We start from the raw sequence: 13,690 nt of genomic DNA, 5'->3' as shown, positions 1-13,690 counted from the left end.
GCCCCTGTGGGAGCCATTTAGACCCCACTGGGGGGCCATACCCCTTGTCTGGGGGCATATCCCTTGTGGGGGGTTGAACCTACTGTTGGGGGCCCTTACCCGTTTTGGGGTTGAACCCTCTGTTGGAAGGTCAAACCCCCTGTTGGGGGGGCATACCCCTTGTGTGGGGGCTGAATCCTGTTGGGGGCCCATACCCCTTGTGTGAGGGTTGAACTCCCTGTTGGGGGAGCTCACCCCTTGTGAGAGGGTCTAACCCCCTGTTGGGGAGCCCAACACCTTGTGTGGGGGTCACTGCCCTGTGGGAGTGCAGCAAAACATGTATTCATGAATTTATAAAACATGTATTTAGAGGTCATTTTATTATTATAAGAGACTTGCTTTAACACTGGAAGATATATCAATAAAACATTGTCCAACTGATCACTGTCTCTGTTTTGTTCTCCGTCTTTATAGTGTTGTTTCATTTGTGGGGGAACATGGATTTGGGGGTATTTTACAGAGTGAATTTGGGATTTTTTTTAATCAGTGATTTTTTAGTTTTCCAATAGGGAACACCAGAATTCCTGCTAGGGCAGCCAGTGGCAGGACCCTGTCTGCTCAGAACTGGCACCTTGGACCCATCTGGCTGTGGCTGACCTCCTGGACAAATGGGGCCAGGAGAACGTGTGTTGACAGTTCAAAGCAGGCCACCACACCTGGAACATCTGGGTGATAGCTGCCCAGATGGCCAGGCAGAGGGCACAAATGCCAGTAGTGCCACACAAAGCCCAACCTTGCAACCACAGTCCACTGGCAGCTGGCTGAGAGGGGCAGATGCCTCTACTGGCTGTGTAGTCCCCATCTGAGTCTGGCAGGTGCACAGCAGGTTACAGCCAGGCAGCAGCCCTCACTTCCAGACTGCTGCAGTGGGCAGAGGATGCAGGGAACTCTCAAAGCTGCTTCAGCAGTCCAGCTGGCACAAGGGGTAGTGTCCCCAGGTACCAAATGGCTGGGCCCCAGAAGCTCCTGAGAGCTAGTAGCCCTGAGCTACTTGCTGGGGGGGCCGGTGTTAAATTGCTGGGGCTAGGACAGGGCAGCTTTTTATACTGCTGGGGACAGCACAGGTGCTGGTCCTGAGATTTACCTCCCCCTGGCTGAAGATCCAGGAGGACCCAGGCAGGGTTATTTTGCCCCAAGTGGCACCAGTTGCTCCACAACAAAGTGCATGTCTGACCAAGTGCGCTGAAGCAAAAAGCCCCGGCTCAAATTTGCACCACTTCTATTTGAGCTGCTGCAAGCACACGTGCTTGCATGTGTGGACATGCCCTGTGATGGTAAGTAGGGGTGGGGGAAGGGAGGCTGGAGGAGGGGACAATGGGGAGACTCCTGCCAGGCCCCATTCCCTGCCTGAGCCCCCTGCCTGCCCCCCCTGGTTGCTCCACCTGCCCCAGCTCCCAGTTGCTAAAAAAATAGCCCCCACTCACCAGCTGCTGCCAGGTAGGGGGTGATCCCCGCTGCCCCACACTGCATGGGGGGCTCTGCCATGATCCCCCTGCCCACTCTTCCAGCCCTCCCACAGCTGCCCTGCCTGCTCCAGCTCCTGGCCCTTTAAAAGCAAACCCCCCCCCACTGGCTGCTCCAGCAGCTTTGAAGCTTTTGGGGGCTCATGGCAGAGACCCCCACGCAGTGCAGGGCAGTAGGGAATGCCCACCCACCGGGCAGGAGCCTGTGAGTTGGGGCTTTTTTGTGTTTTTTTTAAAGGGCTGGGAGCTGGGGTGGACAGGGCAGCCATGGGGGGTGGCAGGGAGAGCAGGCAGGGTCAGGGGGCTCATGGAAAAGCCCCCCTCCCCCAGTGTAGCATGGGGCAGTGGGGATTCCCCCCTGCCAGGCAGGAGCCAGTAAGAGGGCCCTTTTTTCCCCCAAAGAGCCGGGAACTGGGGCAGGCAGGGTAGCCATTGAGAGTGGGTGGGGGAGGGGGCCTGTGTGATTTGGCAATTCTGCTGACTCAGCAGCAGCTGAATCTCTGAATCAGATTCAGCTGAAGCAATTCAGGACAGTGATTCAAATCACCAAATTGAATCACTGTCCCCCAAATCAGCCAAATTCAAAGTGAATAACAGCCGCTTTGTACAAGCCTAACACACATCCAGAGACACTTTATTTATTTATCCATACACACACACAAGATTTTCAACCTTGAACTTTGAAGCATGATTTAATAGATACCTTCTGGTTGTATAAAACTTCTGTGTTCATGAAACTGAAATAGAGAAGCTCACGTAATTATTTAGACTAGAACTGCAAAAATGTAGTATATCTGTATTCATATATTCTGGGAGAAAATATCTGTCCACTTGTACATTGGGAGACCTAAGGGAGATGTTTGTTTCCTTGGGCGATGCATCTTCACAGAGAATGAGAGGTGGGCTAACACAATGACCCACTCTACAAGTCAAAGGCATACCTAGGTAAGGTAGAAGTGGAACTACCAGGACTACTTCCTCTACACTCTTCAGTGGCTGGAGAAGCACAGCTGACAGCCTTTTAAGAAGTGCAGCAGTGCATGCTCCATCAATCAAACCCAGCCCCCACCAGCTACGCTTTCCCTTCAACTCCCCAAATCTCTACTATGTGTCTATCTTTTATTCATGCTAAAATGACTTTCAACAATCAAACTAGATAGCAGTACATTATGTTTATGGAACCTCTTAAAATATAAATGTCAAAAGAATACAAGCACTGTTTTTATTTCCACTGTGTTTTCTCCATTCCTTTCTAGCAACAAGGCAACTGAACACAAAAACCTTCTCTGAAGAGAGCCTGACCTACAACTAAAGATGCAAAGTCTATGCTTTATATAATTTCATAACGGATGCTATGAAATTGGGTAGATCTGATGGTATACACTCATACTATCTTGTTTCATATTCTAAGATACTTTGTGATTTTTTCTCGGTTAATTTTTTTAATCTTTGACCATAACATTCACATACCATTTTTTGAAATAACACTTTGTATTGTTGCTCAACACCATTTCTCACCTGAAGCTGATCTTGATCCTCACACTTTCATTATATTCTAGCACAGTTTCTAGTACTTCTGAACATACATACTCAAAAGATGCAACTCAGGCAGAGAAACACTGAACATAGAATAATGTCTTACAAGTGTTATATGATGAATACTGGGGACAACTTTGGAAATAGTGGTGGGCCATTACATGCTTTGTAGTGGACAACAAGACATTTCAGTGCAGAGTTAACAGCCTGCAATCATTTTGTTTTTGTGAGTAATAGCAAAATTTAATCTGATAATACTTTAACAATTTCTCTCTGGTTAGGCTTCTTACCTCAAATTCCACATTATAACTTGACTCAATTTGAAAAAAAGAATACAATTCCTGGTATTTCCATTCCATGATCAGTTTTATATGAACTCAAAATTATTACAGCATTTAGAAAGGTCATAAAGGAAATGGGTAAATTTTCTTGAGAAGAGACTGAGTCTTTAAAACATTTTAAGCATCATGTATATTGTGCCACTAATCAATATTGTAAAACATTATTATTGACAGAAAGGTACATTATTTGATGGGAGAGAGACTGCAGGCATCAAGTGAATGCATTTGTATATAAGATAGTAAAGAGATTACCACAATGTAGTATTCAAACTTGATACTGAACCAGGATGTTCTACTTGCCCAAATCTATTGTAAGAACTGAAGTTCTGTTACCACAAAATGTGTTTCTGGGAGACACTCACACACACCATTGAGGGATACAGATAACTGCAATGAGAGCATTTAGGTCCTAGAAGTTTTTGTTCCAGAAGGGACCAGGGTACAAAGAAATGAATGGATCTTCTCTCTCCAAGGGCTAAAAAAAGAATAGAAAACTAGAAGCCAGATAGGATACCTTTGAAAGAAGCCACTTAAAATCAGCCCACCTCAAAAGTAGTAGATAAAAAAGTTATTCTGGCTGAATGAAGAGGAGCCAAAGTAAATTTTGAGATCTTGAGAAAGATCATGAGGAAGAAAGACAGATCAATTTATAGATGAGTCTCTTTAAAAAGGGAGGCTCAGAGGTGGTAAGAGGACATCAAAACCAGGAGGCTGAATAAGAAGGAAAAGCTGCATTAAATTTGTATTCAACTTACAGACTCAGATATAAAAAAAAAATTCTTAAAACTAGAATGAAGTAGAAATAAAAAGTGGCTATTTTGGTGACAAGATTAGAAAAGAGTGCAATAGCTGGAGTTATGTGAATTCAAAAGTTAAGGAGAAACTTGTTATAAAGTCTGAGTGGGCACTTTTCAATCTTGTAGCTGAAAAATGTTCACTGATTATGTACATAATGGGTTACTTAAAAGAAAAAGCTTTGGAGGGAATAAAGAGAAGACTACAGAACTTTTATTGAAGCAAAATGGTTTGCCTTTGTGACCATACTAGTATAACAGCTCAACAATGGTATGCATATTTATCTATTCTAAAGTAGATCTGTATCCAAAGGAAGAATCAAAGGAAAGCTTTAAAGAAAAATATAGAAGTAAAGCTAATGTGTATTATTTTATAGAACTAACATTAGAGTAGAGCTGCTAGAAGTTACCAATATACTATTGCTGTGCAGAACATTCATTTTCAGAAGTGAGAATCAAAAATGAATCAGTATCACACTAACGAGAACTTATGTTTATAGTCCAGTACATAATAGTCAGGGATACAGGCATTCATGTCATTCTTAACAGCCCTCTGTCCTAGAGGAACACAATGCTGATGGCCCCATAACCAAACTATCAGCTAACTAATGTTTAAAAGTGAATTCTGTGTCTTCCTGAGGGCAAGCATTCACTAACTATTATTACAACTATGAATTATAATGACCTTTTACTCAAAAATAATGTAATAATAAAAAAGAACAATATATTTACAATTAGATTTGTTTCTTTATCTTCCATGGGATCTAAGAGAAACAAATTAATACATTTTAATTCCATCAATATGATCACCAGTTAGACTGCACCCAGTACCTTGGAAATATTTTAATACCATATGCTTTCACACATAAGATGATTCAGAAATGGGAAGGGCATATACCAGGTCAATTCTTGTGACTCTTTACTTAATTTTACAGCTGTTCAGGTACTTTAACTTAATAATTTCACAAAAAAAATCGGTTTTCTGTAAAAGAACATACATACTTACATACTTCCAAGCTTGTAATAAAACTTTCATGAGTAATCTTTTAAACAGATTTAAAGTTATTCATGCAATTATCTTTGCTTTGTTTAAAAGGGAGAAAAAATTACCTCCTGAAACTAGAATTTTAAAACTATGAAGCATACAAAGAAAGGTGAATCAATGCTATGCAACACCAGGTTGATGGAGCCAACACTGTATTCTGAAGTTTTAAGTAGTTTTTCAATCAAATGTTTAATTAACATGTTCTATTCCAGTCTCATTAAGAAAAACCTGAAAATACATAACAATGGACACTACAAGAATATTTGCCTCTTAGTGTTTTCATAGATTTAAAATATTTCATTAATTCTTTCATCAAAAGAATAGTTTATCTGCATTTTTGCATTATTAATGTTATGCTACAATAACGCTGTTAATGTAATTTCATTATTTCTACTTCAATAAAACCAGAAAAAAAAATTCTGTGTACTGTCTCCTTCTGGGTTCTACAAGCTTGAAAGCAACCAATCATCCTCAAATTAAAGACTGCCAAAGTGTACAATTACTGCGCTTCTACAAATCAGATTTCTCTTTTTGTCTTTGCAGACTGATTTCTTTGTAAATTTCCTGCCTAAACTTCAACATGTCTTCTACGTCTTTGTAAAAGAGCATTTCTTCAATAGACAGGAGCTTAAAGCCATTCAATTTAAAAGCTGACTTGTGCTGCACAGCATTTAACATCTTTAATGACATTCTAACTGAATCACTTAAAGTAGAACAAATAGGAAAAATCCGAGCAGTCCACAAGCCTAAGCTTGTCTTGTCACCAGAGAAGAGTTGGTCTGACAACTTCAGGTCCCAGAGATCCAAGCACTGTAGTAAAGTGACTCCAAAAAACTGAAGTGAATGTATGCCTGAAAAATGTTTCACATTCTTTTTCAAGTCGTCTTCAACACCAAACAACATGCTCACATACATTAGTTTTCCATTAATCCTGACACTTAACGAACCCAAAAAAGAGTTTGGTGGAATGTCTGCTTTAGAATTTATGCAACAACCACTTACGATGCTGTTTGTCCCTAGCGAAACTTCGGGTCCTAGCCTGGAGTATTCAATAACAGAGCCAGGTGCTATACAACATCCTGCATCAATTATGCTCTGAATGATGCATGCTGATTTGTCAGAATTTTCTGCTTTATCTGGGAAGATGCTGAATGTGTTAAATTGCAAGCCAAGCTCAAATTTAAGTTGGCTACCAGAAGTGAAATGAAATAAATATTCTTTAGTAGTCCCAATATGATAGAATCTGGAATTGTTTAAGACTATAACATTAAGTGCTGTTCCTTTGAGAAGAGAAAATAGTTTCTGTTTTATTTCTATTAACTGTGAATCTTCTTTTGTGACATTAGCTGTGTTTTTTATATAATCTTGAGTTGCTCCAGGTCCCAGAGCCTGTAGAAAGTCACCATATGCATCTATTTCACAGCAAAGTGTTTCCATCTGCTTATAAAATGCTAGCAATTTTTTGGCAATGCTATGATCAATGTAAAATAAACTGTCAGTGTACACATACTCAAAGTCCATTTTTGAGTGACGGCGTTCTTCAGAGTTTACTTGAGAAAAATTTCTCTTTACAAGTACTGCACCAGACTGATGCATCCTTTCAATATTAGGTTTATGTAGGAATTGATGACAAATGCTATATTCAAGTTCTCCCTTTTCTGACAAACTGGATGGATCTAAAACAAATACTCCATGAGTGGTACCAACTGTCAAATCTGAAGGATGAGCTAAAGCAGTAAATCCAGGCTTATCAAACTTGATTACTTGATGACTAGTGCTATAAAGTTCAATATCATCTGCACATGTAATGAGAATTCCTGGTTTCATGTGGGTGGGAAAATCAATGTACATTGCCAGTTTAAGTTCCAACATCTGGTAAACAGGGTTGCCAAAAGGCAAAGCTGTGAAAATTTTTCCCAGTGCACTTGCATTTGGTAAACGCTGACTATAACCACCTAAGAAAAAAAACAAAATGTTTATTATTATTATTATATATGCCAGACACTGCTCTGTAAGGATCTCGTGAATCTGTACTCAAAACTAGCAAGAGCTAGGTAAGTGTATGAGTATCAAAATGGCTATTTTACCTATGTATTGAGGCATAAAGGAGAAGCATGGTGGCATTCCAGGGATGTGTCCAAAAGGAAAGAAAGAACAAACTACCAGTCATTCTCTTTCAGAAATTTCTAGTGATGGATGCTAATCTCAATCCTGATCTTGTCCAAAAGAAGGAATGCATTAAAGAGGTATTTTCTTAATTATAACCAACTTCATCTTCTATAGGTTGTAGCAGAAGTAGGAAAAAGGTCCCTGAATAAAAATGATGGACCAAATGACTCCCATTCTCTGCTGGATGGAGTACATATGATTTCCCATTCTTCTGTCCTTTTCTGAGCTAGTCATGCTTTTCTTTTATTTTCTATGTTTCCCTAAAAATCTGCAAAGACATATAGCATCAGAAAGTGAATGCTATTCACTTCTTGCAACATGTAAGTAGAAATCTTGTTTGCCACTTCAAATCATAGATAACCCAAACAAGCAGCAGCTTGGTGGACAGGGCCATGGGCGATGGATGGGTGCCTCCTGGCTGTGGGGGCACCAGTGGCCGATCGCCGACCAGGGGGGTGGTCCCCCAGTGGCCGATTGCCAACCCCGGAAGCACCAGCAGGAAACCAGAAGTGCCACCAGTATTTTTCAGGCAGGGCACCACTCCCTGGCCAGTAAGGGCCAATTTCAGGGAGGGGAATGTGTCTCCCTGTGCCCTCCTTACGCGTTGCCTATGGACTGGGCTGTTGTTGAATGGTGACAAGTCTTTCTTCTCTTCTGAAAACCCTTGGGTCCTGTTTCATAGCATTTTCAGATCTTTTTAACTGGGAGTGTTGGAAAAAGTCTCAGTCTACGCTCAGATGGTAGAAAGTTACTAAATAAACCATATTTGAGATTAATTTTGAATGGAAGCAACATTTGGCAGCCTGTTTCTTCACCATGAGTACCGTATGTTCCAATAAAAAACGCTAATCGTAGTGCCACAATTTCTTTTTTTTTTTAAACAGGAAAATAATTTACCAGAATGAATTAATATGATGGTAAGAGAAGCCCACTTATCACCATACAGCTCTTCCAAGCACTGAAGGACGTGAAGTGTTGATCCACCATTCCCTGGAATATATATGAATACATACTTAAAAGAAAATCACCAACAGCAATACAAGTGTGCCAAGCATACTAGAATACAGCAACACTAATCAGTACCAAACGCTGAACTGAAATAGCTTGCAGTACTACAATGAGCAACAGCATGTTTAGAAGTGGACCCCATGTGCTTCAGAACATTAGTTTATTTTTAAATGAAACCTCTTGCCTTCATGGTTAAGAGAACTGAGTGACAACAGATACAACAATGTCCATCTGAAATTGCCTAAAAACACTCTGAAAGGACAGTATTTCTACTTCAATGATGTTGATCAAAACATACAAGAAAGATGAAAGATAATCGCCTTAGGAAACTCTTACACGCATTGTGAATGGTGCTTCAAGTGGATAAATCTTGCAAAAATAACACATTTCCTCTCCAATTCATCCTAGGAACGACAGTATCATTAAGAAGTTCGTTGTCATTTTGAGAGGGTCATAATTCAGCTATAAAAACTGACTCTTATAGGAGACCTGCCATATAAAATTTCACTAATGAATTTTAGCAAGTTTTCAGTGGTCCTTTTTGACATTCACATTTTGTGAAGGGAAATTAAATACTGCAACATTATCTGGGTACTTTCTATGCTCCTCTATCTTAAAATATTTTACTTAATAAAAAATAATATTTGCAAATTATTTTGCATTGTAGATGGAATAATCAGATTAGCTACTTTCTAAATACATGACACAGATGAAAGCTTACAAAAGGGCACTAACATTTTAGTAACTAGGATTCTTGATATACATTCACTACTATAGATCTATTAGATGCAGAGATTTTCATTCCACACCATCATGAGTCTATTACTAATGCATATGAAATTTGAATAAACTATATTCTGTACTCTACACTTATCATACAATGTACTACTAACATATTCTCAGTCTAAATCATACATTACAGGGATAAATTAACAGACCTACTGATATAAAATCCAGAAGACCACCACACAGAAATAGTGACTGTTATACACCTGAACCCAACCAAGACACTATCTAATACTACGGGACATTAATTTGTGATTTAATTCATATAATTCAACTTAAACACCATTCCATAAATCGTTAACTGTTGTCATAACACTTAACCAGAATGAGCAAATGGTATCTGTTTAAAAATGAATCAAATTAAATTGCAAACTTAAACAATAAACTTTACTGAGTGTTGCAGAATGAACACTGAACTCTACTACTGGAATCTTTTAAACTGGTATGTGTTCTTGCTCTGAGGAATGCTTTAACTTCGACCAGAATGATTTCAAGGAAGCCTCACAGCCAGCCTATGGAGAACGTCATATTACATGATTACACTGGTACCTCATGGCTCTCGAATCTGTGACATTTATAAACTTATCAAACATTTAATAAATATATTAATAAGGAGTCAAAGACTGGCAAAATTAAAAAGGTCTTTGATTGTACTGTTCTGTAGCAACCATGCAACTGACAATGAATACCAACCAATTTTTTGTCCAGGGGGGTCTACAAAAACACAATAATCTACTCCAAGTGGGAGCTCCTTTCTTCTCAACTTTTCTGATAACTGCTTTTTATAAGCAAATTCCTGTTTTTTGTCAGCTGCTGTAATGACGACAACATCCCAGAATTCTCCAGTGCAAGCAGTTTTACCTATTTGAAAAAAAGGTAAGTTAACCAATGAGTAGTGACATTTTGTTGACAGAAGTTACTGACACATTTCATTTCACTGATTCTCAACCACAGTGCGGTGGCTGTGTGGTATCATGCAACATTAACACTTATGTATGTAAACAAGATAAACCCAGAGATGTCAAATAGGAATCCATAGTGTTAAAAGCATCCTGATCTGTTATGGTCTTTCCGAGTTCTTTGCAACAGTAAAAGTGACCCTTTTTCCAGAATCAAAAAGGAGAGGAAACTAAGAGCTGGCATTTTCCAAGGGGTGCATTGAATCTAATAGCTACTGGCCTGTAGCAAAGATATCAAAGATATGGCCCACAAAAAGACAGCCAGTCTTTGAGTTCGAGTTGACTCGCGTACTGACCCCACACACAGGGCCTGGGATGCAAGCAGCAGCTGCTCTGGGAGTCACATAACACAGGGCACCTGCTCTAGCTGCTCTGGGACTGCCTTGCACATTGTGTCCTCCACCCCGGCTGACCCAGGGCACAAGGAGTATTCAGCATCTGCTCCAGCCAGTCTAGAAGAACCAGCTTGAACAGGTGCCACACGCAGCGCAGTCCTGGACTAGTTGAGGAAGAGCAGCACCATGTGCGGCACAGTCCTGGACCAGCTGGCATGGGCGCTGCGTTCTGGACAAGCGCTCCATGCCAGCGGGTCTCACCACACATGCTGGGTCTGGCACGGGCGGGGTGGAGGGAAGACAAGAGACAGGAAAGTCCGTGGGCCCCATCCAGCCTGCAGACCAGCCCTGCGATACCCCCAGCCCACAGGCACCCCAAGTTGAACACCCTGTCCTGTTACAAGATCTCCAGCAGACTAAGGAAGTGGTGCTGGGGAACCCAACCCTTCAAAAACCAGGAGTGGCAGATGCAGCCTCAGAGTGTCCCTGGTGCAGATTCAACCCGCTGGGTGCCCCACAGCCACCCACCGCTCCTGGGGGACGCCGCGATGCCCCCTACTCTGCACTAAAGGCTGCATTCATCCCGGAGCTGGCAAGAAACCCCCTAGGGTGGCTACAGCTTCTCAAGCGCGGGTCCCCCCTTTCCCCAGCTGCATGCACACTCCCACGGCGACGTGCGACCCGGCCGCGGGCCGTGCGCAGCGCTCCAGTCAATCGCACAACAAACCCAACGTGTGTCAGGGGCAGGGCGGGGCGCTCCCGGCCCACAGGCCTCGGGGGCTACCTCGGAGCTGGGCGAATCGCGCCAGCCTCTGCTGTGTGGCCTCCTGCAGCGCCGCCGACATGGCGGCCTCAGGCACCGCCTTCCGGGTGCCGCCCCCTCGCAGTGCGCATGCGCCTGCCGGGCTGCTGCCATGGAAACCGCCGCTCGCCTGGTCCCGCCCTGCCTCGCGCGGCGCCGGTAGCGGTGGAGAGCGGGACCCCCGCAAAAGTTCTGATCCCGCCTCGAGGGCGTTGCCACGGGTCACCAATGCTTATGACGTGAGAAGGAAGGGGGCGGGGCTTGAAAAAGGTTGGGGGCTGCTTTGTCAGTGTAGAGCGACCCGCGTGGGGGTGGGGCTCGGGAGGAGCTGGAGGGGTTTGGTGCCAGGGCCAGCCCAGCAATGGGTGAACTGGGCCAGGGCAGGAAGGGGGCCAGAAAATGGTGAAAATAATAATAACGATTATTATTAACATTATCTCTAGTAAACGGAGGCTCAGACTAAAAGTTGACCCAGGGCTGCGGGGAGGCTAGGTACGGTGTTGGTCCCAGCAGAAACTGTCGCCTGCGCAAAGGCAGGTTGGCTTGTTTGCTAGAGCAGCGAGCGAGGCTAGTGTCGGTCCGGAGTGACTGCAGGTAAGCACACTTGTCTAATGCGGTTTGGTCCTACAACATGGAGCCTTGTCGAGGGCCTCAACCGTGCCTCCAGGAGTTCGCTGTCTGTCGTTTCTGCTTCTGTGGTCACATTGCCACATCTGAATTAAGGGTTTGAGCTTGAACTGAAAACAGTCCGCGGAGCCGCGAAATAAAAGGGGGATGTTGTCAGCAGTGGCTAGCAGACGGCAAAATTGCAGGAGAAAGGATCATTTGAGCAGTGCAACGTGCAAGCTGTTCACAAGGGCAGAAGGTTGTCCACGATATGAGGCGATACGAGCTGGAAGAAGGCAAGATGAGCAGCTAAGGAAAAGAGAAGCCAACAGCAGGGCAGCTGAAGAAAACCTTGGGAATGAGGGAGAAGAAGCTTCTCCCAGCATGGAGAAGCAGCGCATGGCTCGGCTGGGCTTGGTCTGTGTGCGGCTCAGCTCGCTCGGTTACTTTCACCCCAAGTCTAGTAAGCGGGTGAAGGATCTGTCCTGTATGTGCTCAGTCCTCTTACTGCTTAAGCAGGCACCTCTGGTTCGTTGAAAGAAAAGCATAATGGAAACCCTACAAATGCAATATATCTCAAGTTTAGGCGGAAAAACTATGCTTGCAGCATTTGGATATTTAGATTAATTATATTTAAATGTTTTAGTGCAAGCCACATAGATTCTAATGAGCTATAAAGTCAATTGATGTTGATGTCTTCAGGGCTTCCTGGATAGAAATGCCATTCCCAGGCATTTGGTTTTAAAGTTTGGGTGCAGGATAAATCAAAGCAAATGCACACTCCCCTCCTCCCCCCATCAATCCCTGGTTTGAAGCCAAAGGTACTTGCCTTCTCAGGTCAGGGACATTTACCCTCCCCATGTTTATCCTTCCCCCTTTCTCTCCTTTTCTCTCTCTTTCATTTCATGGATGCAGGACTGAACTGTAAAGGGCCGTGAGATGTTGAAGTCATTGGCTAGAAGATAATTTAAAAGTTCTTGTCACTGCTGATATAAGAAATGTTTTTGAAGCAGAGCTGTAACTATGTTGCTAGTGAACGAGTAACTTGTAACTTTTTTGTCTGCTGCAGAAATCTTGCATTGCATAGCGTGCTCCATTTATGTGCACAGTGAGTGCTACTTTTACCTGGAGCATGTGCTTATCCAAACTCTGTGTGAGCACTGCTGCTTAACTACCGGAACAACCTTTTCTATGCTTTTTGCACCTCATTAAGGCTCCTTAGCTTGTTTCTCGGAACACCTCATGCCTTTAATAGCACCCTCCAAATTTTATAGATTTCATAGACATCAGGGCTGGAAGGGACTTCAGAAGATCGAGTCCAGCCCTCTGCCCCAGGGACAGGAAATCGGCAGAAATCATAGGATCCCAGCAAGATAAGCTTCCAATTTTCTCCTGAAGGCGTTCAAAGTAGGTGCTTGAACCACCTCCGATGGCAGGCTGTTCCAGAGCTTGGGGGACATTAAAGAAATTCTTCCTTATGTCCAGCCTGAAATGGTCTTGCAGGAGTTTATAATCATTTGACGTTGTTGTCCCTTAGGGCACTCTGCTGAACAAACGTTCCCCCAGATCCTGGTGGACACCCTTTATAAACTTATAGGTGGCCATCAGATCACCCCTGAGCCTGCGCTTTTCCAGGCTAAAGAGCCCCATGGCTCTCAGCCCGTCATCGTAAGGTCTGTTTTCCTGACCTATGATCATGTACGGGCTCTCCTCTGGACTCTCTCAAGCTTCTCCACATCCTTTTTGAATTGTGGAGCCCAAAACTAGATGCAGTACTGCAGGCACAGCCTCACCAAGGCTGAGTACA

At 43.1% G+C, this 13,690-nt stretch overlaps 2 protein-coding genes across 4 annotated transcripts in view; one reads left to right on the top strand and one right to left on the bottom strand.

The window, feature by feature from the left end:
- The window catches only part of LOC109307593 (serine/threonine-protein kinase TNNI3K), a 207,412-nt gene extending 196,072 nt beyond the window's left edge, over positions 1–11,340 (bottom strand). Inside the window, exons 1-4 of one of the 2 annotated variants that reach the window (XM_019531622.1) lie at positions 11,260–11,340; positions 9,875–10,042; positions 8,285–8,377; positions 4,948–7,173 (exon numbers count right to left, since the gene is read on the bottom strand). In XM_019531622.1, coding sequence (XP_019387167.1) covers positions 5,729–7,173; positions 8,285–8,377; positions 9,875–10,042; positions 11,260–11,320 — 1,767 coding nt within the window. In that variant the 5' untranslated portion in view covers positions 11,321–11,340 and the 3' untranslated portion in view covers positions 4,948–5,728. Of the gene's footprint in view, positions 1–4,947; positions 7,174–8,284; positions 8,378–9,874; positions 10,043–11,259 lie in introns of those variants that run through there. The other variant, XM_019531624.1, reaches the window with a different exon arrangement.
- Positions 11,341–11,364: 24 nt separating this feature from the next.
- LOC109307595 (leucine-rich repeat and IQ domain-containing protein 3-like) overlaps positions 11,365–13,690 on the top strand; it is a 55,374-nt gene continuing 53,048 nt past the window's right edge. Inside the window, exon 1 of one of the 2 annotated variants that reach the window (XM_019531626.1) lies at positions 11,365–11,516. In XM_019531626.1, coding sequence (XP_019387171.1) covers positions 11,368–11,516 — 149 coding nt within the window. In that variant the 5' untranslated portion in view covers positions 11,365–11,367. Of the gene's footprint in view, positions 11,517–11,629; positions 12,347–13,690 lie in introns of those variants that run through there. The other variant, XM_019531627.1, reaches the window with a different exon arrangement.

The sequence above is a fragment of the Crocodylus porosus genome, unplaced genomic scaffold, assembly GCF_001723895.1.
Source record: "Crocodylus porosus isolate Cpor-Errol unplaced genomic scaffold, CroPor_comp1, whole genome shotgun sequence".
Taxonomy (NCBI): domain Eukaryota; kingdom Metazoa; phylum Chordata; order Crocodylia; family Crocodylidae; genus Crocodylus; species Crocodylus porosus.
Note: the sequence above shows the minus strand (reverse complement) of the source record. Positions and strands in the feature narration are given on the sequence as shown.